The following is a 25,313-nucleotide window of genomic DNA, read 5'->3' on the forward strand; positions in this document are numbered from 1 at the left end:
CCCTGGCCTGCGTGGCCACTCTGGCCTGTCCTTCGGGCCACGTGCTGCCCCGCCGGCACACCACCCCTCCCCCACCTGTCACACGGAGTGTGTGCGCGTCGCCCTGCTCGCTTATGGTCTGTCCCTCCACTCGGTGTCCGCTGCGCTCCGTAGAGGAGGTGCTGTCGCCCAGAGGGCCTGGCAGGCTCGTTACTGAGAACAGGCGAGTGAACGTCCTTCGAGAGTCTTCTGCGTGACAGGAGTTGTGCCGGGTGTGGGGGGACAGGAAACGATTAGCCCAGGGCCCCTGACCCTGGAACTCCCCATTATGGGGGGGAACAGGTCACAATGCTGTGAGGCCAGCGGGAGGCCTGGCCGAGGCTGCTCCTGGGGTGCGGTGCGAGGTCGGGGAAGGCTAAGCCTAACCCTAACCCTAACCCTAACCCCAAGATGGGTCCTGGAAGCCGAGTTCCAGGCAGGATGAGAGGCTCGGTGAGACGTCTCTGTGGGAACGGGGACCTGAGGCCGAGGCTCCCTGCTCCCGCTCGCCCTCAGCGAAGCCTGGCCACATGCGGATCAGTGTTCTTTTTAGGAGACGCCACAGCATTGTGTTGGAGATTGTGGACCTGGAGCCGACCGCACAGGCTCTAGTCCTCACTGTCACTGTGTAGCTGGTGACTGGGCGTGGCATCAAGCCTTGTTTCCTCACTTGCAGGGTGGGACCTTGCTGGTTCCCAAGGGAAGCTGTGCACGGGCACAAGTCACAGACCTGAGGGCCCCACATAGTCATTGCTTCCTGAGTGGTAGCTGTTATTACCAGATTCTCAGTGAAGGTCAAGGTGTGAGGCCCTGGGGGGGGCGGGCAGTGAAGCTAGCTTCCCAAGGCAGTGGTCGTCCCTCTCTGTGCTGAGTGGTTGAGAGTTGGCCACTCAGAACAGAGCATCCGTCTGTCCGGAAGACACCGGCGTCACAGCAGGTGATCCCTTTGAGGCCAGGACCAGGCCCCTCCAGCAGTCGCTGAGGCGAGGTGGTCACCCTGACTCCGGCTGTGACAGTCTCACCTGTGCCAGGCCTCTGACCAGTGAGGTGCCCCGATCAGGGTCCCCACAGCCCTAGGCTCCTTTCATCACAGTCTTCGGGCCGCGGGGGCCGGTCGAGCTCCGAGCAAAGGTCTGGCTCAGTCTGATGGGCAGAACAGCCCAGTGCCGTGGGCCTCTTTCCTCTCGTCGCTCTGATTTCTGCTTAATCAAGAGATTTTCTTCTTCTCCCGTAAGGGCGAACCTGTGAGTACTTACCTTTCAGGTCGCTTGTGATGCTGTCTTTCTAATAAGAGCTCTAAGTTTTGCGTGGTTTTAGATAATTCCCCTCTTTTTCTGGTCCAGTTTCCTCTTTGTGTGACACGATGGCCTGGGGAATTACTTTAAGTCCCACAGAACTCGGCGCACTGTTCAGCGTGCTCTCGCTTTGGGCCAGTAGCTTTCACGGTGGCTCCTCCAGCAGTGAACCTTGCAGTCATCTTCCATCGATTAAATACAGCGTTTGTCGAAGTTTGTCCTCCAGATGCGTGACTTCACCTTACAGCCGCCTCATGACGCATCGGGGTTCGTGTCCCAAGGGGAAGTCCTGGACGACACGAGAAGGAGGCAGCCCCCCATCCAAACTCGAAGAGTCGGAGGACCTCTGCGGTGGACGCTCGGCCTTTAGTTGTCGGGTGTCGAGGTGACCAAACCTGGTGTTCTCTCCCCTTCTCTTCCTGATTGTAGTACCTAGTCATGGATTACTACGTGGGTGGTGATTTGCTGACCCTGCTCAGTAAATTTGAAGACAAGCTTCCAGAAGACATGGCCAGATTCTACATCGGTGAGATGGTGCTGGCCATCGACTCCATCCATCAGCTCCATTACGTGCACAGGTAATCCCCTTCTTCCACACTTGTGGGAACCGAGCTCGATGGCATTACGGTGGCGTGCTCCTTCAGGGTCCCCGAGGCACAGACCCCAGGTTCCGGCCCGTCCAGGGACGTCATGCCCTTAGCGAGTCCTCGCTTGGGGCTGTCGGCATGTGGAGCGTCTCACCCAGGGCACTGCCTGGCACCTGGGAGGTTCACTGGGACTTGCGGTGTCTCGTTGTCAGCTGGTGGAGCCACCTTGTCTTTCGACATTCGCCCGACAGTAGCTCCCCACCTCCCCTGCATGTCCCCCAGAGCTCGCGCGGGGTCCTCGCCCTCTGTCTCCGCTTTCTCAGCCCCTTTGCCGTGTCTGCCAACTTCACAGAGCCCATGGCCTCGGTCACCCCACAAAACACACAGGGAAGATGGGGTTGAGGAGAGGGGCACACACCACGGCGACAGGAGGGGCTTGGCTAAGAGTGGACTGCCTCTTAAGGAGGGTCGGTACGGGTAGGAGTGAGAGGCAGGTCCCTCTCCCACTCGCCCCGTCCCCTCCGCCGCGCCTGCCTCTTCGCTGGGCGGACAGTGGCCTTGACCTCGCCCGGCCTGCACATTCACATCGATCTCCTTCTGCTCTTTAAGACAGCCATCAGCCCTACAGAGTTTTTTACTTGTTTTACTTTTATTAAAACAATTTTACAGCAATGGCTTTAGAGCGTCAAACAGTTCTGCAGGCTTATGACAAAACATGAGTCTCCAGCCCCGCCCTGCAAGGTGACTTGCCACAGGTGACTCGTCAGCTGCTTTAGCTGTTTCTTCTGGTGCTTACTCTCATGTTCCCACATGCTGGCCTTCTGTCGCTTTTTCTTTTCTGTGGGGGAGAGAAGTTTACATCACATCTATTAAATTGGAGGTTTCGTTGTGACGTGAGTGCCTCTCTGTCACCCCTCTCTCCCACATTGTTCCATTTAGTAGAATAATAACTTTTGGTTAAATCGGTGTTCGGCGTTTGTCAGTAATCTGTCTATGTAACTGTTTCAGTTGAGGCTTGTGCTGTAAATAGTTATTCTTCTTTTCTATAGTTTCGCTTCCTCTGGGGCTAATAATCGCCCTGGCTTTCGTTAGCCTGCTTTTTTATGGAGCTGCCCCTCGTGACCCCTGCACTGTGGGCCAGCGCCAAAGCTCCAGCTCCGACTGCCCCTCAGGACCCTGGGCCACGTCGCTGCTCGGAGCAAGTGCCCCCGGCTCCCGCCCTTCTGCGTGGTGGTCCGCTGAACCTGCTGGCCTCGCCATCCTGATGCCTCTCGTACCTCCCACTGCCCTGAGACCGGATCCCTTGTTTTCAGAGTCACGTGTCTTCCACTTTTTTGGTTTATCGTTTTAATTTGGTAGCAACTATCCCCCAGTAGTTTCTGGAAAAAGAAATGTGTAAGATAACTTTTTTGAGATTGGTGTCTTCGTTCTACCCACATACGTGACTGATAGATTACCCAGTGTGGGATTTTAGATTGGAAGTCACCTTCGATCCTCTTAGCACTGCAAAGCTGTCACTGCCTCTGTGTCCTGCACCTTCAGTGTTGGCTGTTGGGAGGTCTGTGGCCATTATGAACCCTGGGGCGTGCCCTGCGGTCGGTTGCTGATCCCGCTCGGGACAGCCTCTGCCGCCTGCCGGAGAGTCTCCTGAGCAGAGGCAACTCCCGCCCTGACGGGAGCCATGGCGCCCAGTGTTCAGGTACCAACCAGCTCTGGATGTTACCTGCTGCTCAGGGAGAAAACTGAGGAGGTGCAACAGCTCGCCTCAGGCCACACGTCCCTCCTAGGTCACTGCGCCCCAGGTCCCTGTGCCACAGAATGAGCCAAGAGAACTGCCCCCAAATAACGGCTGCTCCTTTTAGGGCGGTAAAGTTTGGGACCGTGGTTTTCTTTGCCTGTTCTTCAGTTACGTCGGCTGTTGTAAAAGTTATCATCGTGGTTTCTAACGTTGGGATTTCTACTCTGTCTTCTGGATAGGACTGTGCCCAATTCACAACAGCGATCAGTGTTCTGTATTTGTCACACATCTCCAGGGAAATTACTTTGACCACCTTTTTAATGGTTTAATCTTTTTCTATTTCCTCCTAATTAGAAAGCTTTCTCCTCATCTTAATTGGCTCTGTAGAAGCTTCGCTCTGTCATTTAATCTCCGGGCATAGTAGGAGACATTAAAGTATATAAATCAAAAACTTTTTTCCTTCAAAGTCAGCTCAGTGTTCAGACTAGGCTCGAACAACCCAGTTTAAAAGCAGAAAGGTTCTTTTTGCTAGTGACTTTATTAAGTCAGATTTTATAGGACGTCAGCCCTGCCCCAGCCTCAGACAGGTACCTGCGAGTGAGTTGAACTACACATTTCTGGGGCCAGAAGTACGTGAGTGTTGTCAGTGCAAGAATCACGTCACTGTAGCTTGAGCAGCATGATTCAGACCGCGGCTTTGGGCCCCTGTCCTGGGGTTGGATGTGGGTCGTGGCAGCTGTAGGCAGTGCCCACCACCCGTCTGCTGGACCGTCCCAGGCAGATGACTGTGACCTGGCTTTGGCAGCTGGCCCGTGAGGAGCTCACTGAGTGTGGGGTACACTGGGGAACTGGGACCACACGGGGCCTGAGAGGCCAGGCTGGGACACCAGCAAAGGCCGAGACGAGAGTGACGGACACAGGACTGCGGGCGGAGCACATCACACCCCCCAGGGAGAAGGGAGGATGCCATGCAGGAAATCTGAGCAGGTGCACCGTTAAGGGAGGCAGTAATCAGAGAACAGAGGTCTTGGCATAGAAAACCTGGAACAAACAGAAAGCTGAGCGGGAGCGGTAGGAGGCGAAGGAGAGGTGACTGAGGGGACCAGGCAGGCGCTGGCTGGGCCGTCTCCGGTGGCGCTGGGCCCCACCCTGCGCCTGCTGCCGCCGAAGCCGTTTGCTGGGTTTGCAGCAGGAAATTCCACAAGGGGTGAGTGATGCTGACGTGCCGTTTGGAAGTGGACAGTGATGGACAGCACAGTCCCCCCTGCCCTGGTGTTGGGGGGACGGGAGAGGGGCATCGGGCTGCGCTCCGCCCTCTGCTGTAGACTCGGCCCCGTGCCTCTGTTTCTAAGCAGTCACAGCGGCCCGAGAGAAGAGGCGCCTCCGCTGGAGTTTCTTCCCGGCTCTCCCGAAAATGCCGCTGCCGCAGGGTTTGGAGGGAGAATGAACTGAGTTAGCTCCCAGCAGGGTGGCGGCCCACCGGGACCCCCAGGTCTTGGGTTGGGTGCTCTCTGGGTGGTATGGGGACCACCTGCCCGGCTCAGAAGCGCCGCTGGTCAAAGCTCCGGCCCTGTCCTTCCCCCGGGCCAGCAGGGGTGCGCTGCCCAGGGGCCTTTGTAACTCCTACATACAGATAGCGTCCCCTTAAGAGACGTGTTGATTAGTTGTATTTTAAGTAGAACCACACTGCCTGAACAACCGCAGCATCATTAAAAAAAAGTAGTTCATGGAAATGATAGCAATTGAACACTCCTGGAAGGCATGGGGGGCTTCGGGAGCACCCCACCCTGCCGGCTTCTCAGCCAGGGAGCGGTTGTCCTGCCACGCGGTGCTTTCCCCTTCGGTCTAGAAGCCATCTGGAAGGACACTCGAAGGCCATGCGAGTGCCCGCTTCCTCTTCGCAGCTCCTCCCTAGACTTAGTGTCTGCCGGCGCCTGGGCCTGGGCCTGGGCCAGTCTTCACAGTGGTGGTCACAGATGACTGCCAGGCACAGGGCCCCCACTTCAGAGCACCTCGCTCCTGTTACCAGCATGGCTACATGGATCCTTTTGTCTCTCGTTTTGGTATCTGTCACTCTTTAATTTTTTTTTGTGCTCATCTTGTCTCATATTTGGCCAGTGGAAGCCCTGTCTGTAACCTCCACCTGCGTGACACGCGCTCATCAGTTGTCCAGACTTGCGTTAGTGTTGGCTCATCTCCTGCCTCCTCTGCCCGCACTCATTTCTCTGAAGAGTTCCTTTAGTGGGCAGTGGTTTTAAAGACCAAGATCTGGGGGCTGGGTGTGTCTATTAGTGCAGGGTGTCTGCTTCTAAGCCTCCTCGGTGGGTGGAGTTAGTAAAATAATGCACATACGCACATGTGTTTATATAAGCGTACCGATAACTGATTTGCAGATCACGAGTTAACTTCCGGCTTTTTGCCGTTCTGTATTTCTGCTCTCTCCTGTGGTGACACCGCTGGCTCCCAGCAACTCCAGCACACCGGCTTGTTCGTCCAGTCCTGTCATATCTGAAATAGCTTCAGACTTGCTTTGCCCACGTGCTACCAAAAACATATCTACCCGGAAGAGCTCAGGACTTGTCCGCAGTTCCCCCTTCCCACATCCAACCTGCACACGTCAGGTTCTGTGTCCTAAGTTACTTTGATTTGGGATTTTTCCCCAACCGTTAAGTCCCCTTTTCAGTGCTGTTATGTTATTCATTGAATGTGCAGGCATTGGATTCATTGGCTTCAGTCAGCTTCCATCCTAGGCTCCCCTCCCTGTCTTTGTTGATTTAATTTCATTTTTTTAGTATGTAGAACATAAACATGTTTCAGTAAAACCAAAACCGTACAAAGTTATTCTCAGAGAAATGTCCCTCCCTTTCTTATCCCACCCACCTCATTCCCCCATTTTTTATAAGTTCCTTGTCTTCTGCACATCACGTGTGTGCGTGTGCACACGCGCGTGCAGATAAGCAGAGATAAAGATAAATATTTTTCCTTATTTCTGCTTCAGTTTAAGGCAGCATGCTAAATAAGCACTTCTGCGTTTTGGTTTTTTTCCCTAGATATCCTAGAAATCATTCCATATCAGTTCATGGAGAGCCGTTCTTGTTGATGCTCGCGTAGTACTCGTTACACGTAGATACGGGCGCTGTAGTTCACGCAGTGGACACTCAGGCAGTTTCTGCACTTAGAAACAATGCGGCAATGAATACCCTTGTGCACAAGCAGAGAAATGAAATATGTACTAGATACGTATTTGCATATTATTAAAAAGCATTCGCTTCGTTAGAAGTTACCAGTTTTCCCCCTTGGCGTATCTTCTGTACTCCCCGCAGCCATCTGTGAAAGTGTTGATTCCCTGGCAGCCGTGCAACATAGCGTGCTTTTATTTTTAAACTTTCGAATCTTCGCCATCTGATGAACGAAAGGTGATGCACAGTTGTAATTTTCTTTTTTGACTTTCTCGTGAACTTGAACATCATTTTTATGTCTTTGCGTGTGTGCCTGTGTGAGTTATTTCGTGTCGTTCGTCCATTTCTCTAGAGGATTTTTGTTTTCCTTCAACTTTAAAGAAATGTTTGTTTTTTATATGTAATATAGGTGGCGAAGTTTTTAAATTTTTGTGCATTAAATTTATTAACCTTTCCTTTTATTACATCTGGATTTTGAATCATTGTTAGAAATCCCTTTTTTATCCCCAGAAAAGAAGAAAACCCTTGTTTTCTTCTAATAATTTTATTTTTTTCATTTGTATAGTTGCGTTTTTATATATGGATCCCTGATCCATTTGGAGTTTATATGAAGTACAAGGAGTGAATCTGATTTTCTTTCATTAAAAAGCTCCCCAGTTATCCCAACACCGGCTTCTCTGTGTCTCACCCCATTGATTAGCGATAGTAACACCTTTGTCGTATACTCGATTTCTTCGTGTGGTAGGTCTTTTTCTGGACATTGTGTCTACTCCGTTGTGTCTCTGTCTGCCCGCGCTCCAAGACCGTAAGCTTTCATCACGGAGGCTTTAAACCGTGGAGCCGGCTCCCCCGTCACACCCCTTCCTGTGTGTTCTGTCTGTTCTCACATGTCAGTTATTCTGTATGAACTTCGTATCAATTTGCCTCCAAAAAATAAGATCTTGAATTTTTTTTTTGATGCCTCCATCCCCCAGTCTGTAGATTCAGGCCTCCTTTTTTTTCCTGGAACGTTCTCTTAGATCATAGTTTCAGACATTAGCTATGCTTATTTCTTCATGGGGCTCCAGTTATGTATATGTTGGGCCTGCTTTGCCTGTCTTCCATTTGGTCCTCAACTGCTTCTGACTCTTTTTCTTTCTTCGTCTCATTTTTATTCTTCTAGAGCTTTTTCTTCATTTCTTCAATGCCTTTTATTAGACTTTTATTTGAATTTATTCTTCTTTGGGCATTTTATAATTTAGTCTTCGTTTCTTCTTTTCTTCCCAAAGTTAAATGAATTATTTTCATGTCTTCCTACTTTTGTCTAATTCTATTCTTAGTTTTCGTTTTTCTCACTGAGAGGTTGTTTTGTTTTTCACATTCCTGAGTGTGTGTTTAAGGGGACTTATTTCGGTTTGGGCACTGTGCTAGAGTTTTCTTTTTGGTTTGTGAGTCTTTTCGGGCGTAGAATTGTCATCTTTTGCTCACACTTTGTGAGGCTCTTCCCTGTTGTCTCCACTGCTGTCTGCCGTTTGTTTCCGCTGAGGTGCAGCGTCCATGACATGAGGCTTGCCCAGCCTCTTGTCCATTCTGCAGTGGACAGCAGGTGGATTCCGCTTTTTGGCCGTTACAAGTCGTGCTGCTGGGGACATCCTTGTACCCTTGGTGAACATCCTCCTTTGCTATCAAAGTGTGTATTCCCTTTCACACCGTCCAGTCACGTCGGCTTATTCTGTCAGCAGGGAGGGCAGCCCCGCTCCCTGCCCGGCGTTCGCAGGCACACGGAACAGCGGGTAAGACAGTGAGTTTAATGAGACAGACTCACGTTTCCTTCCTGTCTCGGCGTGTTGCTCTGTAACTGGGCAGATTACTCAATTCTTGGGCCTTTGTGCCTTTCTCTAACAGTTCTGGGGGTGCAGTACGTGGCGGTTTGTTGGCCCGCAGTGGCCTTGCCCCAGAACGTCACCTGACCCTCATTCCCTGAGTCTCTGCCCAGGTGTCTCCTCAGTGGTCACGGCCACCTGACTCCCTCCACACGTCACACGCCATCCGTTTACGTTGCTTTCCGTCTCTTCCTAGCGCTCTGTGGTACTGAGACCACATGCACGTCGTGCATTCGCGTGTTCAGTGTGCAGCTTCCTGAGCGGGCCCGGGGTCAGCTGCGCCTGGCGGGTTAGTTGGAGATCCGTGTGCAGGACGGGCGGTGGTGATGACCGCTGCTGCCAAGCCCGACTACACCAGGGCGGGGAGAGGCTGTTCTCGATCGTTGGACTGATCTACTCCTGCTTAAGGGCTTTGACCTATCTGCTGTGTTGCATGGAGATGGTTAACTTATGTATTTATTTTGCTGACAGAGACATTAAACCTGACAATGTCCTTCTGGACGTGAATGGTCACATCCGCCTGGCCGACTTTGGATCGTGCTTGAAGATGAACGATGATGGCACTGTAGGTATTTTCGAGTTTCCGTCTGGTTTGGGGTTTGGTGCAGAGACGTCACCCTGGTCACATGGCGGGACAGAGCTCCCTGCCGCGTCATTCCGAGTCTGGGTGCTGCTTGCCTGGCCCTTCCTCAGGCCGTCTGTGATTGTTGTCCCCACATCCTGCCTGCTCTCCACACGTTCCAACCTCTCAGCTCACCTGGCCCCTGCTTTCTCCATGGTGGTTGCTGTCCTCGCTGACACCGGCTCCCCGCAGAGGTGGCCCTGCGTCCAGGCCGTTCCTGCACACATCGTAGCTCAGGGACTCTCCTTTCCCTGTCAGGGGCCTTGGCCTCCTGGCTCCTTGTCTGCGGAACGCCTGAGCACCCGGCCAGTGCCCGGGCAGCCTTAGTGCACCCCCCGGGGGCGTGTTAGAAGTGCCGTGGCTTAGACATTGCCTTACAGGAGCCCAACACAGGGGTGTCCGTACGCCTCGAAGTCTGAGAAGGGCTGGCCTGGGCGCACCTAGTCTCTGGGCCATGCCTTGAGCGACAGAGCCTGTGGTGCCCCTTGAGGGCGTGCGATGCCACTTGGGGCTGCAGTGGGCATTTGGGCGTTGAGAAAGTCTCACGCGTTTTGGAAACTCCCCAATCTAGGCAGCAAAGAACATTGGTTTGCATTGAATTTTGAATTGTTAAGTTTTTCGTCGCGATCATTTGCCAGTGGTATTGGTGATATGTTCACGATCTGTCATCCCTTTTTGAGAACGTGGGAGTCCGACGTTAGAGCCGTCACAGGGTTTATCTCCAGCACGCCCTCTCCCCACAGGTTCAGTCCTCTGTGGCCGTGGGCACACCCGACTACATCTCGCCGGAGATCCTGCAGGCGATGGAGGATGGCATGGGCAAGTACGGCCCCGAGTGTGACTGGTGGTCCCTGGGCGTCTGCATGTACGAAATGCTCTACGGAGAGACGCCGTTCTACGCGGAGTCACTCGTGGAGACCTACGGCAAGATCATGAACCATGAAGTAAGATGACACATTGTCTTGTCCTGCTGGGTTCTAGCTCCGAGGCCCAGAGCAGCCTAGCAGGAGGGAGCGCGGGCGGGAAGCTGTTAGAGCCAGCCCTTCGGGAGGAGGATGTGGGGCGGGAGCTGGCCGCTGGCGGCCACATGGGAGCCGAGAGATTCAGGAGAGGTCGAGGAGGTGGCCTCGGCCCGGGTTGCGGGCATGGCGGGTGTGGGCGTCGGGGCTTCGAGCATGGTCCCGTTTTCTGGTGGGGAGTGGCGGCATTCACGGCGGAAAGACGCGGACATCCCTGGTGGCCGTGTGGTGTGTGCATTGCTGTGGGGCGGCCGGCGGGGAGCACCAGTTGGGCAGTGCGACCTGTGGGTCTGGATTCATCAGTCAGATGCCAACCCACTTAATTCTCAGTGTTTCCCCAGAAGTCAGTCATCCCGGACAGATCACACGTCTCAGTGTGGGGGCGTCCTTAACCCTTTCCCGATCCCATTTCCCTTCCCCTTAAGGTCTGCGTCCCCTTTCCGAGCTCTTCCTTCTCCGTGTCGGCGTCGCCTGCCTCCATCTTTCCTCCCGTCTTTCCTCCCATCTTTCCTCCCATCTTTCCTCCTCTTTGGTTTTTTTATCATTTCCTCTTCCATCTAATATTTTCGTCATTTTTTCCCTCTGTGCTCCTCACTCGAACATTTCTTTCTAACGCCAGTTTCCGCCCCGCCCGTGAGCTGCGGCGTTCTCGCCCTCGTGCTGTCTGTCACTGCACGCGCCCAAAGCGGCCCCGAAACGTCCCCGGTCAAGGCCGCTGCGTGCTCCAGCCCTGCTCGTGGGCGGAGCAGCTCGCGCCCACGTGGTAAACGGCCTCGCACTTTCTCAAGCTCTCAGCAAGTTCTCCTTTCAAGAAGCGCTTTTCCTAAAGTAGAAATAAACTTTTTCATTTATAAATTAACACATGCCCACTATAAAAACTCGAGACAATGCCAAGTGCACACAGTAGATGGTGAAAATCACTCCGTCCGCTGCTCAGCGGAAGACGCGGTTAGGGCAGCCAGCGGGGCTCGGTCAGCTCTGAACACTGCCTCCTGGGACCCTGGTCCCACGCTCTTCGTGCCTTCGTTTCTTTAATCTTCACAGCAGCCCAGGAAGTGGTGCTTTTGTTGTCCCTTTTTGTAGCTCACAAAGCTGAGGCCACGGCACTGAGAGGGCTCAGCACTTAGACCCACTCTGCCTTGCGGCCGTGAGTAGGGACACGCGTGTGGTAAATAGATGCAATTACCTCGCGTCCAGCTGGGATTTTTGTCAGGATATTTCTGTCGTCTTTCTGGTCAGCCTGCAGGGATGAACCTTTCTTTGTGCACCATGGCTTGTTTGTAACAGGTCACTTTTTGACGGGCCGTTTTCTTGGTCAGAGTATAACGCTGTTGCGAGCATGTTATATCTTTGCAACTATTTCTCTAGAATAAATTTCTAAAAGTGGAATTGCCATGGATGTCGGCACAATGCATTCCGAAAGGCCATGCCAGTTTCTGTCCCCACCCACTGCGTGTTGTCAGCATTCTTTGCCACTTTGATAGGTGAACGTTTATCATTAATTTATAGGCCGTGTGGTAACAGGTCTGTCACGAATAAAGCCATAAAGCCAGCAAGACTAACGGCTTTCCCGCTCGCCTTCCTGGAGCTCGGTTTCATGAACATCGATTTTCATTTAGTTGCCGCGAAGTAAGAAGCGCCGCTCTGGTCGCTTGCGCGCTGTGCTGTGATGCCCGTGCCCCGTACAGTCCTCTGAGTACGTTCTCCTCGCACGCCCGCCCCCAGGAGCGGTTCCAGTTCCCGTCCCACATCACGGACGTCTCCGAAGAGGCGAAAGACCTCATTCAGAGGCTGATCTGCAGCCGAGAGCGCCGGCTCGGGCAGAACGGCATCGAGGACTTCAAAAAGCACGCGTTCTTTGAAGGGCTGAACTGGGAGAACATACGGACCCTGGAAGCCCCGTACGTCCCCGACGTGAGCAGTCCTTCCGACACATCCAACTTCGACGTGGATGACGACGTGCTGAGAAACGTCGTAAGTGTTGTGTCACGGGGGGTCCGCGTATTCGTCGTGTTACGTCGAAGGGGTTGCTTATCGAGATAACGTGTCTGAAAACTGTGCTGAGTTTTGAAAAATGAGGCAGATGTCCCAAGAAAATGTATCTCTTATTCTGGCCTTCAGCTTGGCCACGGATGTCCGTTTTTTAAAACGACGGCTTTCTTATTCAGTAAGTTAAAGTGAGTTAAGTAGATGTTTTGTCTTGGAATTCGTCAGAGATACCGAGCTTTCATTTTCATGGCACTTTGGACCTTTTCGAAGCGTGTCATCCGCGTCATGTCGGAGCGTCACCTCAGGCCGGCCGGTCACGGTCACCACTTCCGGCTTAGAGGTCCAGCGGGGAGTCCGGCCTGCAGCCCCGTGGGCGGCGGGCAGGCCTCTCAGTCCCGGTCCCTCTTGGTGTGCCCCACACGGGGGAGCACGTCGACGCTTCCTCCGCCCGTTTGCAGCATCTGCACACACGTGTCCTCGTGCTGCAGCTCAGGGGTGACGACAATAGGCAGAGACCGAGTCTTTTCGCCGACTTTTAAGTTTGTGGACTTTCCAAGTTGGCTCCTGGCTCCGGGACCCGTCTGGTGTCTTACCTGGTCTGACAGGCCCCTGAATTTTGCTCATATGTTGTCACATTACTTCGGTCTCATCAAACTCAAACTTTTTAGTCCATACATGTGTCTTGGTTCGGGGACAGAGTAACAGGTTTAAACAAGAAAAAGGAAAAATCTTGATTACTGCGTAATTTAGAGAATTTCTCTAACTAAAGTTAGAGCGGAACTGTAGGCCAGGTGAGACCGCTGAGGAAGGTTCTGTTGAAAGAGTTTTTCCTGGACGCCAGGGGAACCGTTCCCACACCGAAACGACTCAGGTAAATTGTAACTTTGGTTTTCTTTTTAATAAAGAAGGATCCTCTAAAGTAGTCTCCTTTTGGGATCCAAACCTCATCTCTGCCTCAGGCCAAGACCCCGAGAGCCCCCAGCCTCTGCCCCACGTCCCCCGGGGGCGGCCCCGCACCCCCACTGCTGGTGTCTGCTCAGGACCATGCTGAGCACCGGTGCCGTGGCTTAGAAAAGGTTCAAAACTCTCTAGCCTGATCCAAGTTCATCCTGTGCCATCATCATCATCGAAAGCAGAGCTTACCCTCTTAACCGCATTGTACGTGAGGTAGAGCCAGGAGCGAGAGAGAAGCCTGCCGAGACCATGCCGGTGACTCCGCGGAGTCAGCGTTCTAGAAGGCCCCGCGGTCCTTGCCGCGCACTCTTGATTTCAGTGTTTGGTGACGTCCTTCCCTCCTTCCTCCCCGTCTGTTTGAACGTGGACCTCACCTGCGCTGTGTGTGTTCTCGTGCAGGACATGCTGCCTCCTGGCTCCCACTCGGGCTTCTCCGGGCTGCATCTGCCCTTCATCGGCTTTACGTTCACAACGGAAAGGTACATCGGGTTTGTCGTCGCAGGCAGAGCCTTCCCCGGGGGGCCCTGCCCAGGGGACGTGTGGTGGGCTTGTCCTTTAGAAGTGCACACCCAGTCACTGACTTCTGGGAAGGGCCCGACGGCAAATGATTGAGGCTTTGTTGTCTTTGCGGTATGTTCTTTGACATCATTTTTAACAACCTTAAAAATGCGAAAACCATTCTTAGCTCATGGGAGGTACAGAGACAGACAGGAGGGGCGGCCCCAGGCCGCGTTCGCTGGCCCTGACCTGGAGGCTAGCAGCACCTCACCTCAGTGACCACAGCCTCACCTCAGTGACCACAGCCACTGCGCTTAGCTGAGAGCTATCTATCTTTAGGGCACTTTGTCACTTTTCAGGGCTTTTAGTCACAGCTCTAGTTCCCATCGGCGGGGCTGGAGCACAGCTCCTGCCTGGCGCGAGGGGAACTCTGCAGAGCCCAGAGTGAGCCCTGCGTGTGACAGCCCTGTGGGCCGGCGCCGCCCGAGTGGGTACCTGTCGGCCAGTGTTGCAGGCTTCTGCCGCCTGAGGTGCTCACTTTTAAAAGGCAGCTGTTGCCAGAGGAGAGCGGTCAGGGCGGAAGGCGGGTAAAGTCGCCCATGAAACTGCCACAGTGTCTGAGGGAAGGTCACGGAATTTGATTCACAGCGTCTTCCAGCCCTGGTGCCTGAACCGATGTAAGCTCCTCAGGAGAGGGTTGCTTCTGCGCTCGAGCTTGTAGAAAGTCTTGGTGTGAGGTCCCAGAGTAAAAGTGACGGCTGATGCCTTCTAGCCCAGGAATGCGGTCCAGGAGGTGATGGGTGTACCGATTTATTCTCCGTGGTATGGAGGCTCTCAACCTTTCTGGTGCATTCCAGCTTATGAGGTGCTTGTCAGGCCTGCAGGTCCCGGGCTCGGAGGCTCCAGTTTGGCAGGTCGGGCCAAGGGACCTCCTGGAACAGGGCCCCTCAGAGCCAGCACGTCACCTTAAAATAGCGTGTGAAACAGTCCGAGAACGCAGCTCTGCAGAGAGCGCCATCTCTGGCTGTGGCGTGTGCGGGCAGCGCCGGCCCACACCCAGGCGTGGTGTCGAGGTGGCTGGTGGTTGGTGAGTAGCTCGGCTGTGCCGGCCAGAGCTCTGGGATCGAAGGAGCCCCACCAGGCGCTTAGTCTGTAGGCAGCGACGAGCCCAGAGGGCTGCAGGGACTGTCCCTAATTAGTGGCAGAAGCAGGAAGCCTTTGAAGGCTCTCGCTGCTCTGGCCGCACCGCCATCCCCAACACCGTGCAGTGAAGCCTCCGCGTGCAGCCAGCAGGGCCAGGCCGGCCAGCTCCCCACACAGGGACCATGTCTTCCTGCGTGTGTCGTTAGGGGAAAGCGCTGGTTTAGAAGCTGCACGTCCCTTTCCTTGCAGGGGCAGTTTCTTTGCCTCGCAGCCCCGAGGCCGTGCCCTTCTCTGTGCCCTTCTCCGTGCCCTTCTCCGTGCCCTTCTCCGTGCCCTTCTCCGTGCCCTTCTCCGTGCCCACCGTCACCCAGTCACTGCCTTAAGGGAGACCCTGGTCTCATTTTGGCTCCGTAGACAGTAAAGTTTTTCCATGCGTATTTTTGTTTGCCAGTTTAACAAGACGTATCTTTTATTCCAGGATGTTTTTAAATGCTCGCGAAATCAGCGTAAGTGCCCAGTGGATCAGAAACCCTGTCGCTTGCTTTGCAGCTGTTTTTCTGACCGAGGCTCTCTGAAGAGCGCATTGCAGTCCAGCACGCTGGCCAAGGACGAGGCGGTGCAGCGGGATTTAGAGAACAGCCTGCAGGTCGAAGCGTACGAGCGAAGGATACGCAGGCTAGAGCAGGAGAAGCTGGAGCTGGGCAGGAAGCTGCAAGGTGAGGAGCAGATTCGGCTGCCGCAGCCTCGGCTTGCCGGCCGCAGGGGGCCTGCACTCACGCCGCGTCTCCTACCCCCTAGAGTCCACCCAGACCGTCCAGTCCCTCCACGGGTCAGCGCGGGCCCTGGGCACTTCAGCCCGAGATAAAGAAATCAAAAGGTTGAATGAAGAAATCGAACGCTTGAAGAATAAAGTAGCAGGTATGCGTTGAAGCCTAGCTGCCCAGTCTCTATTCTCAGAGGGCGTTAATCCCTGCAAAGAAAACTCGAGAGTCTTGTAAGGTGGAAAAGCGGAAGAAAAGCGTACGCGTCAGCAAAGAGTTGACGTATTTTGTCGGTTTATTTGAAATTGTTTTCCCAACTTGCTTAGCTCTAGTATAATTTATAGTTGCAGCTAGAATCCAGTCCTCGTGCATGATCCGTAAACTCTCGGAGTATCTCGCGTTTCTCTGTTTTCAGTCTCTTGTTTTAGCTGAGACAGAATTGCTGTGCCTCACTTCTTTCCGAAGCTCTTGTCAGTTTCTGTGCCTGCTTTTCAGTATTCTAGGTGCTAGGTCTGTTGTCACCATCTATCTTTTGTGGCTCCTAGGTTATCAAAGTTTCCTGAAGACTCAGCTCGCTTCCGAGTGCTACCCCTTAACCTGACACTTGGGGGGGTGCTGCACTTGACTCTCATCTCCACATCAAACCTGAGTCAGTCAGTCACCTGCTCTCTGTTTCTTCCCCGGAACCCCATCCTGATCCAGAAAAAGCCTTCAGTGAAGTCCATTTTTCACTAAAACCTGTTGTGCCGTCCGGTCACGCTGTGCTAGCTTACACAGGTTAGCAGGGACGTGCGCACCACCCTGTGGCTCACAGGCCCTGCAAGAGAGCTGTTAAAAGGAGGGTCACTACGGCCACGCCACCCTGAATGTGCCTGACCTCGTCAGATCTTGGAAGCTAAGCAGGGTCGGGCCTGGTTAGGACTTGGATGGGAGACCAGCTAGGAAGACCGGGTGCTGCAGGCGTAAAAAAGTAATTAAAAAATAAGAAGAAGAAGGTCAGAGAAAAGTCTAGTGAGTCTGTTCACTGCGCAGGTGGCCGTGCACGTGACACTGTGAGTGTGTGAGTCTGAAAGGGCCTCCAAGTGGAAGAGTGTCAGGAATTAACGATTCGCTATCGGTAAGTCAGGTAACAGTTTCACACATAAGGGACCGTGATTTATTTTCTCCTTTGCTCAGATTCAAATCGGCTTGAGCGACAACTGGAGGACACAGTGACGCTTCGCCAGGAGCACGAGGATTCCGCGCAGCGGCTGAAGGGCCTGGAGAAGCAGTGCCGCGTGCTGCGGCAGGAAAAGGAGGACCTGCACAAGGTGCGTGGCCGGCCCTGCGGGACGGGCCCCACACAGCTGTGCGGAGTCGCCGCGGCCAAAATCGGGCGGGGTTTACAGACCTCCCCCAGGACCCTCGGCCCTGGCTGGCACATATTTCACAATGGTGACCTTTGTCCCCACCGCCACCTACCTGCCCAGTACGCAGTGTCCCCCCAGTGCGGAAGTAGAGACGTGCAGCTCAGGTCATCAGGGTTCCCCGCGTCTCGGTCCACGATGACTCGCCCAGCTGGCTTTAGGCCACCGGCCCCCTTCTTCCAGAAGGGACCTGTTGGTAACGACAGGGCACTGCAGAAGATCGTCACGGGACCAGGTGCAGGGAGGGGAAGTGGTCAGTGCAGCCGAAGGGACAGCCAGCATCCAAACCTCAGACGCGTGACGGGCTGGCTGTTTGGCAGTTGTCTTTATATTCTTTACTTCGATCAGAATCTTAAGCGTCTCTGTGTACAGTGTGTCTTGTTCTGATTCTGCTGGGTTCAAGCAACTGGGCGGGCAGCCGGGTTCATGCTTTGTCTACCCGTGTGACAGTGTGGATGGCACAGGGCGAGGTGAGCCAGCCCGGCGGCTGTGAGCAAGGCTGCGAAGTGCTGCCCCGCGTGCCGCAGTGGGCTCGGCGCTCAGCACCGCGCGCAGGCGGCTCCCAGGCCGCGTGTCGTTCCTGGGAGGCAGGCCCGTGGGCCTGTGGCCGGAGTCTGTGATCAGCACCGCTGTCACGTGTAACTCCTCGGCACCATGGGAGACGGGGCCCCCGGCCTTCCAGACCTTTGTCAATCGAACGTGAACCCTCTGTGATTCTTTCTGTCCAGCAACTGGCCGAGGCTTCGGAGCGCTTGAAGTCCCAGGCCAGGGAGCTCAGGGATGCGCAGCAGCAGCGGAAGCTCGCCCTGCAGGAGTTCTCGGAGCTCAACGAGCGCATGGCGGAGCTGCGGGCCCAGAAGCAGAAGGTGTCCCGGCAGCTGCGAGACAAGGAGGAGGAGGTGGAGGTCGCCATGCAGAAAGTCGACGCCATGCGGCAGGACGTCCGCAGGTCTGAGAAGCTCAGGAAAGAGGTAGCTTTTGGGGGTTCCCGGGGTGGCACTCTTGGGACTTTTGTGTGACTTTAACGTCTTCGAAAACGTGGTTGCATTACGTCAGCTACTTTAAAACAGATCTTCAATTTCATGTGAAGCCGAATGTCGATGTGCCAGGCATTTACTTTGTAGCTTTCAGCCCTTGACATCCATTTGTGAAGTTATTAGAGATTTGGTCAATACTAATTTTCAAAAATTCCCTTTTGAAATAAATGGAGGGTCTTCATGCCCAGCAAAGGCAGCGTCAGCGCCCCAGTGGGCTGCAGCCACCACGCAAGTCTGAGCCCCTGACCCACGCGGGGCAGGGTGGGCGGGGGCCGGAGGGCCACCCCCGACCCGCGGGCTACGCACCGAGAAAGTGCCGAGGCCCTGAGAGCCTTTGTCTGCGTAGTTTTTAGCTCTGAACATTTACCGCGTTAGAAATTGCAACAGGCTGTTTCTCGTGTGACCGTAAATCCATTTCGTGTTTATGTTAATAACATTTTTAATGGAAAGTAGCTATCTTCCCCAGAATCATAGTGAGAAGAGTGGCAATTTCCGCATTTTTGTACTTTACTAGCTGGCTTGGTAGAAAATGCCACGGTCGTCGCATCTGCTTCTGCGTGCAGTCCGTTTTGATGCGCTGCTGGGGGTAGCGTCTGTGAGGGGGACCCAGCTCCTTCAGATGGGGAACGAGGAAAAGAGGGCTCCGCGGGCCCCGGAACGGGTCTCGGGACGCACTCTGAGAACCGCTGCCCTGACGGTCCGCGTGTCCGGGGAGTGACCACTGACGTATTTTCAGCAGCCCTTAGTGTAAAATTCTGCTGAACTGACACGTGAGCTCCGTGGGTCGAAAGGCCTGCGGTACACGCGCCCTCGTTGCCGTCACGGTCGGCTCTGTCGTCTGGCCTCGGAGAGCCTGTCTGTGTTCTTAGCTCATTTTACAGCCCAGATGCGTTGGTCACTGTAGCCAGCTGTAAGTCAGTGGCCGAAACCCCTGATTAAGCGTTGCTGTCCTCGTTCTGGGTGGCGTGCCACGCTGTCCGGGGTCTGCCTTGGAACAGCTCGGGAGCGGGCGTGTGGGTGGTCCAGGCGGGTGCTGGGTGCAGGGCTGAGACACCACGCCTTCTACGTTCGTGGGTGTTTGAAATTTTCCATGCAAAAATGAATCTGTGTCCTACAGATAGCAGAGTACTTGTTTTCGCAGACCAGTACCCTTTCTTGAAATTTAACGTCAAATTGATGCTTTCAGTTGGAATTAAACTTGCTTTTTTACTAAGCAGACCTTCTAGTCAAGCCCTAAGGTGTGTTCTCAGCCCTTAACTCGTGACAGAGTCTGAGGAGCTGGCGAGTCACAGAGGCTGTCGCGGTTCCTTCCGTCCGCGCCGGCGGCCTCCGGGCGGAGGTGTGGCGGGCGTGCTTCGCGCTGTTGAGCGGCGCACTCTCCTCTTACAGCTGGGCGCTCAGCTCGAGGACGCCGTGGCCGAGGCCTCCAAGGAGCGCAAGCTCCGTGAGCACAGCGAGAGCTTCTCCAAGCAAATAGGAAGTGAGCTCGAGGCCCTCAAGGTAGCCCCGCTTCTGCGCTCGCAGCCCACGGCCGCGGTGGGACTCGCCTCAAGCAACGTGCTTGTCAGGCGGATGTCACCAGGCAGCACCAACCAGATGTGGGGATGGACGGGTGGCGGGACAGGAACGTGCCTTTGTGATTGCTTTCACTTTTAAAAACCAAGCCCATTCATTTCTCTCTCAGTTCATAGTAAGCCCTAGTAAATAACACCTGATGCCTCTCTGTACCCCGGGTTTCTAAACTCAGTAGAGGCCATTTCTGGAAAGGTTCCTTAAAGGCCATGTCTTGATGCTGATGTGGAAGGGACAGGCTGGTCATCTGAAGTCCGAGCAGTGGGGGAACGAGCACGGGCGGGAGGCGGTAGGCCTCCTGCTCAGCCTGCTGCGGCCTCAGGCACCCCTCCTGTGGGCCACGCTCTTGAAGGGGAGGCACTGAGTCTTCCCTCTCCCTCTCGCACTGCGCACCTGGCCCATCGGTGAATCGTCACCTCTCCCCAAGCAGACATCCCCAAGGCTATGTTCCTCTCCATCATCTTCGCTGCCACTTGGTCTGGCCAGGAGTGTCGCACTCCCCACCCCCCCCACCCCCAAATTCTTTATCACATTACCTTGTGTTATTGCCTTGTCACTTATGTGCTGGTTTGTTGCCAGTCTTTCTCCCTCTGTCCCAGGAGGGCAGACACCTCACTAAACCCTGTCACCAGAGGGAGGCCTGACACGCAGTCAGCCCTCAGGGGGACACTTGCGTGAGTGAGAGCAGAGCAAGGAGATGCTCTGGGCACATCCCTCCTTCAAGGCCGATGCCCTCGCCCCCCGAAGTCTGCTTGCAGGTGTCAGAAGGACCACGTGACTAGCTCTGTCACGTGGCGCAGTGTTTGTCGGGAGGGCAGAGCAAGCAGCGTATGGGTGCCTGCGTGTGGTAGGGGCGGCGCGCGCCAGGACCCTTGAGGGAGGGCACAGAGCTCTGTGGTTAATTTTAACTTTTGTCATCAGACAAAGCAAGGAGTCCGGGGACCAGGTGCCACCTTAGAACATCAGCAGGAGATTTCTAAAATAAAGTCCGAGCTTGAGAAGAAGATCTTGTTTTATGAAGAGGAGTTGGTCAGACGTGAAGCCTCCCACGTGCTGGAAGTAAAAAACGTGAAAAAGGAGGTGCACGACTCCGAAAGCCACCAGCTGGCCCTGCAGAAGGAGATCCTAATGCTGAAAGACAAACTGGAGAAGTCGAAGCGAGAACGGTGAGTCTCACGGCCCCGCGGTGCCGAGGGCGGGCGGCCGGGCCACGGGTGGGAGGGGCGCTGGCAGCGCGGGAGCCGCTGGACCGTCCCCCCTCTCCCCGCAGGCACAGTGAGATGGAGGAGGCGGTCGGCACAGTGAAGGACAAATACGAACGAGAACGAGCTCTGCTGTTTGAGGAAAACAAGAAGTTAACCGCCGAAAACGAGAGGGTAACTCACAGACCCGGGCCGCCGCGTCGGGCGCTGTGGCGTCTCCATGCTCGAGCGCTGGGAGTTTGCTGTTGTCAATGTTTCTGTTTTGAAATGAATTAACACGTTTGATCTTTTAAATGGGATGTTTTCATTTGATTAAACGCTGCTAATTACCTGAAATCGCTAACTCCACTTTTCTGTTCACATCTGTATTGAAATGTGACTTGGGTTAGATACAGTCTGTCCTGAACTTAGTCTAAAAATATTTCATAATGATTAAAGAAAATCCAAAACTTTCAAAAGAACGTGTAGTTTCAGCCATGGTAACGAGAATGCCAAATAACACGCCGTGTGGCACAACCGTTCACTTCCAGCTCTGCTCCTTTGTGGATAAGCTCACGGCTCAGAACAGACAGCTGGAGGATGAGCTGCAGGACCTGGCGGCCAAGAAGGAGTCGGCGGCCCACTGGGAAGCCCAGGTCGCGGAGATCATCCAGTGGTACGTGCGCGGCTAGCCCGGGCTTCCTCGGGAGTGTGGCACAGGTCTCACCTCCATGCCCCCAAGTCGCTGTCTGGGGGCGGCAGTCCTGTCCAGTGGTCATCGCACTGGACCGGAGATGGAGCAGCAGCCCTGCCAGTCACCGAAGGTGTGGGTCAGGCGTGCACAGCCCTGCACACTCAGGGACACTTGTCACGGGTGTGTCTGATCGGACGCTGGGCCACTGTGCCCTGAGGGAGGTGGGAGGTATTCATCCGCTCTGGCTCCTGGTGCTCACGGTCCGTGGTACCCCGCAGGGTCAGCGATGAGAAAGACGCCCGGGGCTACCTTCAGGCCCTCGCCTCCAAGATGACGGAAGAGCTCGAGGCCCTGCGGAGTTCCAGCCCGGGGCCCAGGCTGGTAGGTCTTGTCCGGCGGTCTTGTCTCTGGGGTTTTCGGTGGCTTCGCTTCCACTTGAGGGGGGTGGTGGCGTGCCACGCAGGCAGTCCCGGTGAGGAAGTCACCGGCTTGAGGAGTGCCCTCATTCTGTCAGCGCCAGGTGACGAGACTTCGGGAGCCATTCATTCACTTAGTGAGCGAGTGCCTGGTCCCGGGCTCGGGGAGATCTTGTGTCAGCAGGACACGTTCTGCCCTCGGGAGCTGTCTGGTCCGTGTGGCCCTCCAGCCAGCCAGCCCAGTCTGTATGTTTTGAGCGCCCGGAGTGCGGCGAGCTCGGGGCTGAATCATCTCAGGGGAACGTCATCTCAGCCCAGTTTCTGGGTGGCAGCCACACGTGTCCCTCCTTCTCGAGTCTACTTTCTTGGTCTAATTTACTTTCTTAAAAATATGTGAGTTATTTTGTGACTGACTTATGGAAGAAAGAATAAAGACACAGTGAAACAAGTTTATTAGAATTTTAGCTAGAACTTTGACTTAGTAAACCCAAATTTTTATCTCGCTTTTCTGGTTTGAATATATTTACCCAGAAGGCACAGCACCTTCGAAGGTAGGTTAACCGCTCATCCCATCGCAGAGAACCCAGAACTCATCTGTCTCACGAATCCCGAATCTTGTGGCAGCGATGCCGGCGTCACGTGAACGTCGCGTGGGTCCCAGCTTGTCGTTACCACCCCTTCCCCACGCTCGCATCACCAAACAGCACTTTTGAAAACAGTGACAGCTCATAATTTTATTAGAAAAGGAATGTGGTCATGTTTGCCCATAATTGGAAAACATTTTCATTTTCAGATTTAGAAACATCAGTTAGAATGATTAATAAATTTCTTTCATTTCAACTTTTTTTCCCAATCATGTTTACACACACACTGGCACTTATGAGCTGCAGTAAATAAATTTTGTACACAAACCTCACAGATGAAAGAACAGTGTCAGGAGTCATTCTAGCAAAATGGGATTTTCCAAATTCTTACTGCAAAATATGGCGTGAATAGTTCTTATTGGATGAGGTTATATTTCCTTTTTCTCCGTAGAAGTGTATTTTTTCCTTATCGATTCTTGAGAAAGTTCATCGAGGACATGGTCATCTGGAGACTCACTGGCACCTCTGTCCCTCCACACCCACTCGTGATTGTCCTTAACTGTGGAACGTCCCTCATTTTCCTTGTCTTCACTGTTAGGATCAGAAAATAAAAAACACTCAGCTGTGGTCAGTGAAAACCTTAAACGAGTGTCTTCAGATGTCTTTATACCTCTTGAGGCCAGCGAGTGCTGTCGGCCAACAATGAACCGCTGCCATCGAGCTGGTGCATTTCACTGTTGCGCCATCTGAATCATTCCGTCCTTCCTTTTTCTTATTATTTTAGACTTTTATTAGAGATAGGGATAATTGACAAGTGATGACGTAATTCTTAAAATGAGGAAATAAAATGTTCAAGATGTTGGAAAAGTAAGGTACTGTGGTCTCATCACAGAGCTGCTGCCTGTAAGAGTCCAGTGGACCCATGTAGAAATCACACTATAGGATCCACTTTACTCTTTTAAAAAAGTAAAATTTTATTCTTTAGATCTCTAAGAAAATAAAAGTCATAATATGTCAAAACTAAAATTGTGTCCGAGGGACTTTGATATATCTGAGTTGATGTTTAAATGCGATAATTAAAGTTTGAGGTTAGATGAAGATGAGCCACTTATTTTTGGCATTCGCTTTGTTAAGCAATCAGATAGCTTGAAAGTGTGTTTTTGACCTTTGACCCGCCGTCGCAGGACCCCCTCTGGAAAGTGCGCCGCAGCCAGAAGCTGGACATGTCGGCGCGGCTGGAGCTGCAGTCGGCGCTGGAGGCAGAGATCCGGGCCAAACAGCTCGTGCAGGAGGAGCTGCGGCGGGCCAAGGACTCGGCGCTCTCCTTCGAAAGGTGTTTGTCCGCGCTCTGGCTCCCGCTGGGCTTGCCCCGAGCTGCTCCATGCCAACGTGCCTGCTGTCCCCCCTCACAGATGGCACTGAGTTATTCCCCAGTGTCCCCCACTAAGTGAGGGCAGGTCCCAGGCTTTGGCGCTGACCGGCCTGCTCACCTTCAGGCCACGTGTTACCTGTAGCGGCCTGGCTCTCTCCGGCCCCTCGGCCCCTCCAGGGAGGCGTGGGAACCACGAGACCCCGTGCCCGGGCCGCGTGAGAGCACCCTTGGGTGCAGCTGCCTTCTTCCCATTATGGGAAAGACACAAGTCTGCTGGCTACGTGATCTGGGCCGCGTGTCCTTGAGGACAGGGCTCGTCAACAAAGAGATAAGGAATGTCGAAACCCCGTGAGGCTCCCTGATGTTACACTCCGTCTCTGTCTACGATGCTGGAGCGCGCGTGCTCTCCATCATGCAGCGTGCTGGGGCCCGCCCCTGCCAGGCGCGCCAGTAAGGCTGGCCAGCCCCTGCCCGGTCCCACGCTTTCCTGGGCGTGAGAGACAGCCTGCCCTCACATCCTGTCACAGCCAGCACGTGGGTGACCTGTTCTCTGTGCACTTAAAGCCGTTTATTTTTTATTTTAGTAAACTAAAGGATTCAGAAGCCAAAAATAGAGAATTGTTAGAAGAAATGGAAATTTTGAAGAAGAAGATGGAAGAAAAATTTAGAGCAGATACTGGTAAATTAAAATACTAAGCTTCTACATTTTTAAAGTAAAAGCCTTTTTTAATGAAAATGTTTTGTTTTAGATTCTATGTCTTTTAGATTTAACAGTTTTAGTTATATAAAGAAAGCACTTATGTCATTCCAAAGCCAAAGCTCTGGAATAGGATGAGTTCGATGATCCCTTCCCCAGAGCTACCGTTTCCACTTGATCCTTCATTTCATCTTGAGAACATAAAGCAAATACGCGCGCGTGTGTGTGTATGTGAGAGTGTGTGTGTGTGTGTGTGTGTGTGTGAGAGTGTGTATGTGGTCAGACATCCTGACCCCGACTGCAAAGGCCCGCTGCGTGCAGCATTCTGTGCGTGGGCTTTCGGGATCCCTTCCCTGTCACACAGGGCACTGCGGTGGGCCGCAGCTGCCCAGTGGCACGGCACCGGGCTGTCCGTCCTTGCTCTCACAGATGCTGCCACGTGTAGCCGTGTGCCCGTGACGTTTCACGTTTCTGTCTGTTTTGGGGTAGATTTCCAGAAGTGGGGTTGCTCGTCCAAGGGTAGGTGTGCATATGCTTCTGCTGGATGTTGCCAGATTCCACTCCAGAGGCTTGTACATTTGTGGGGTCCCTGCTCCCACAGCCTCGCCCACAAAGTATGATTTCACACTCTGGTTAGATGAGAAGCAGCATCGCAGTATAGACTTCGTTTGCATTTTTCTCATGAGTAA

The 25,313-nt window shown here is 53.8% G+C and overlaps 1 protein-coding gene and 1 pseudogene across 1 annotated transcript in view; both read left to right on the plus strand.

The window, feature by feature from the left end:
• CDC42BPB (CDC42 binding protein kinase beta) overlaps positions 1–25,313 on the plus strand; it is a gene marked incomplete at its 5' end in the record, with an annotated part of 52,590 nt that overhangs the window by 4,948 nt on the left and 22,329 nt on the right. Inside the window, 16 exons of the mRNA XM_023537132.1 lie at positions 1,743–1,891; positions 9,151–9,244; positions 10,045–10,245; positions 12,046–12,294; positions 13,663–13,742; positions 15,454–15,620; positions 15,703–15,822; positions 16,842–16,975; positions 17,800–18,042; positions 19,498–19,608; positions 20,602–20,846; positions 20,951–21,056; positions 21,413–21,537; positions 21,834–21,936; positions 23,740–23,888; positions 24,512–24,606. Of these exons, the coding sequence (XP_023392900.1) occupies positions 1,743–1,891; positions 9,151–9,244; positions 10,045–10,245; positions 12,046–12,294; positions 13,663–13,742; positions 15,454–15,620; positions 15,703–15,822; positions 16,842–16,975; positions 17,800–18,042; positions 19,498–19,608; positions 20,602–20,846; positions 20,951–21,056; positions 21,413–21,537; positions 21,834–21,936; positions 23,740–23,888; positions 24,512–24,606 (2,371 nt within the window). The remainder of the gene's footprint in view (positions 1–1,742; positions 1,892–9,150; positions 9,245–10,044; positions 10,246–12,045; positions 12,295–13,662; positions 13,743–15,453; positions 15,621–15,702; positions 15,823–16,841; positions 16,976–17,799; positions 18,043–19,497; positions 19,609–20,601; positions 20,847–20,950; positions 21,057–21,412; positions 21,538–21,833; positions 21,937–23,739; positions 23,889–24,511; positions 24,607–25,313) is intronic.
• LOC111746171 lies at positions 16,510–16,628 on the plus strand (annotated as a pseudogene).

The sequence above is a fragment of the Pteropus vampyrus genome, unplaced genomic scaffold, assembly GCF_000151845.1.
Source record: "Pteropus vampyrus isolate Shadow unplaced genomic scaffold, Pvam_2.0 Scaffold178, whole genome shotgun sequence".
Taxonomy (NCBI): Eukaryota; Metazoa; Chordata; class Mammalia; order Chiroptera; family Pteropodidae; genus Pteropus; species Pteropus vampyrus.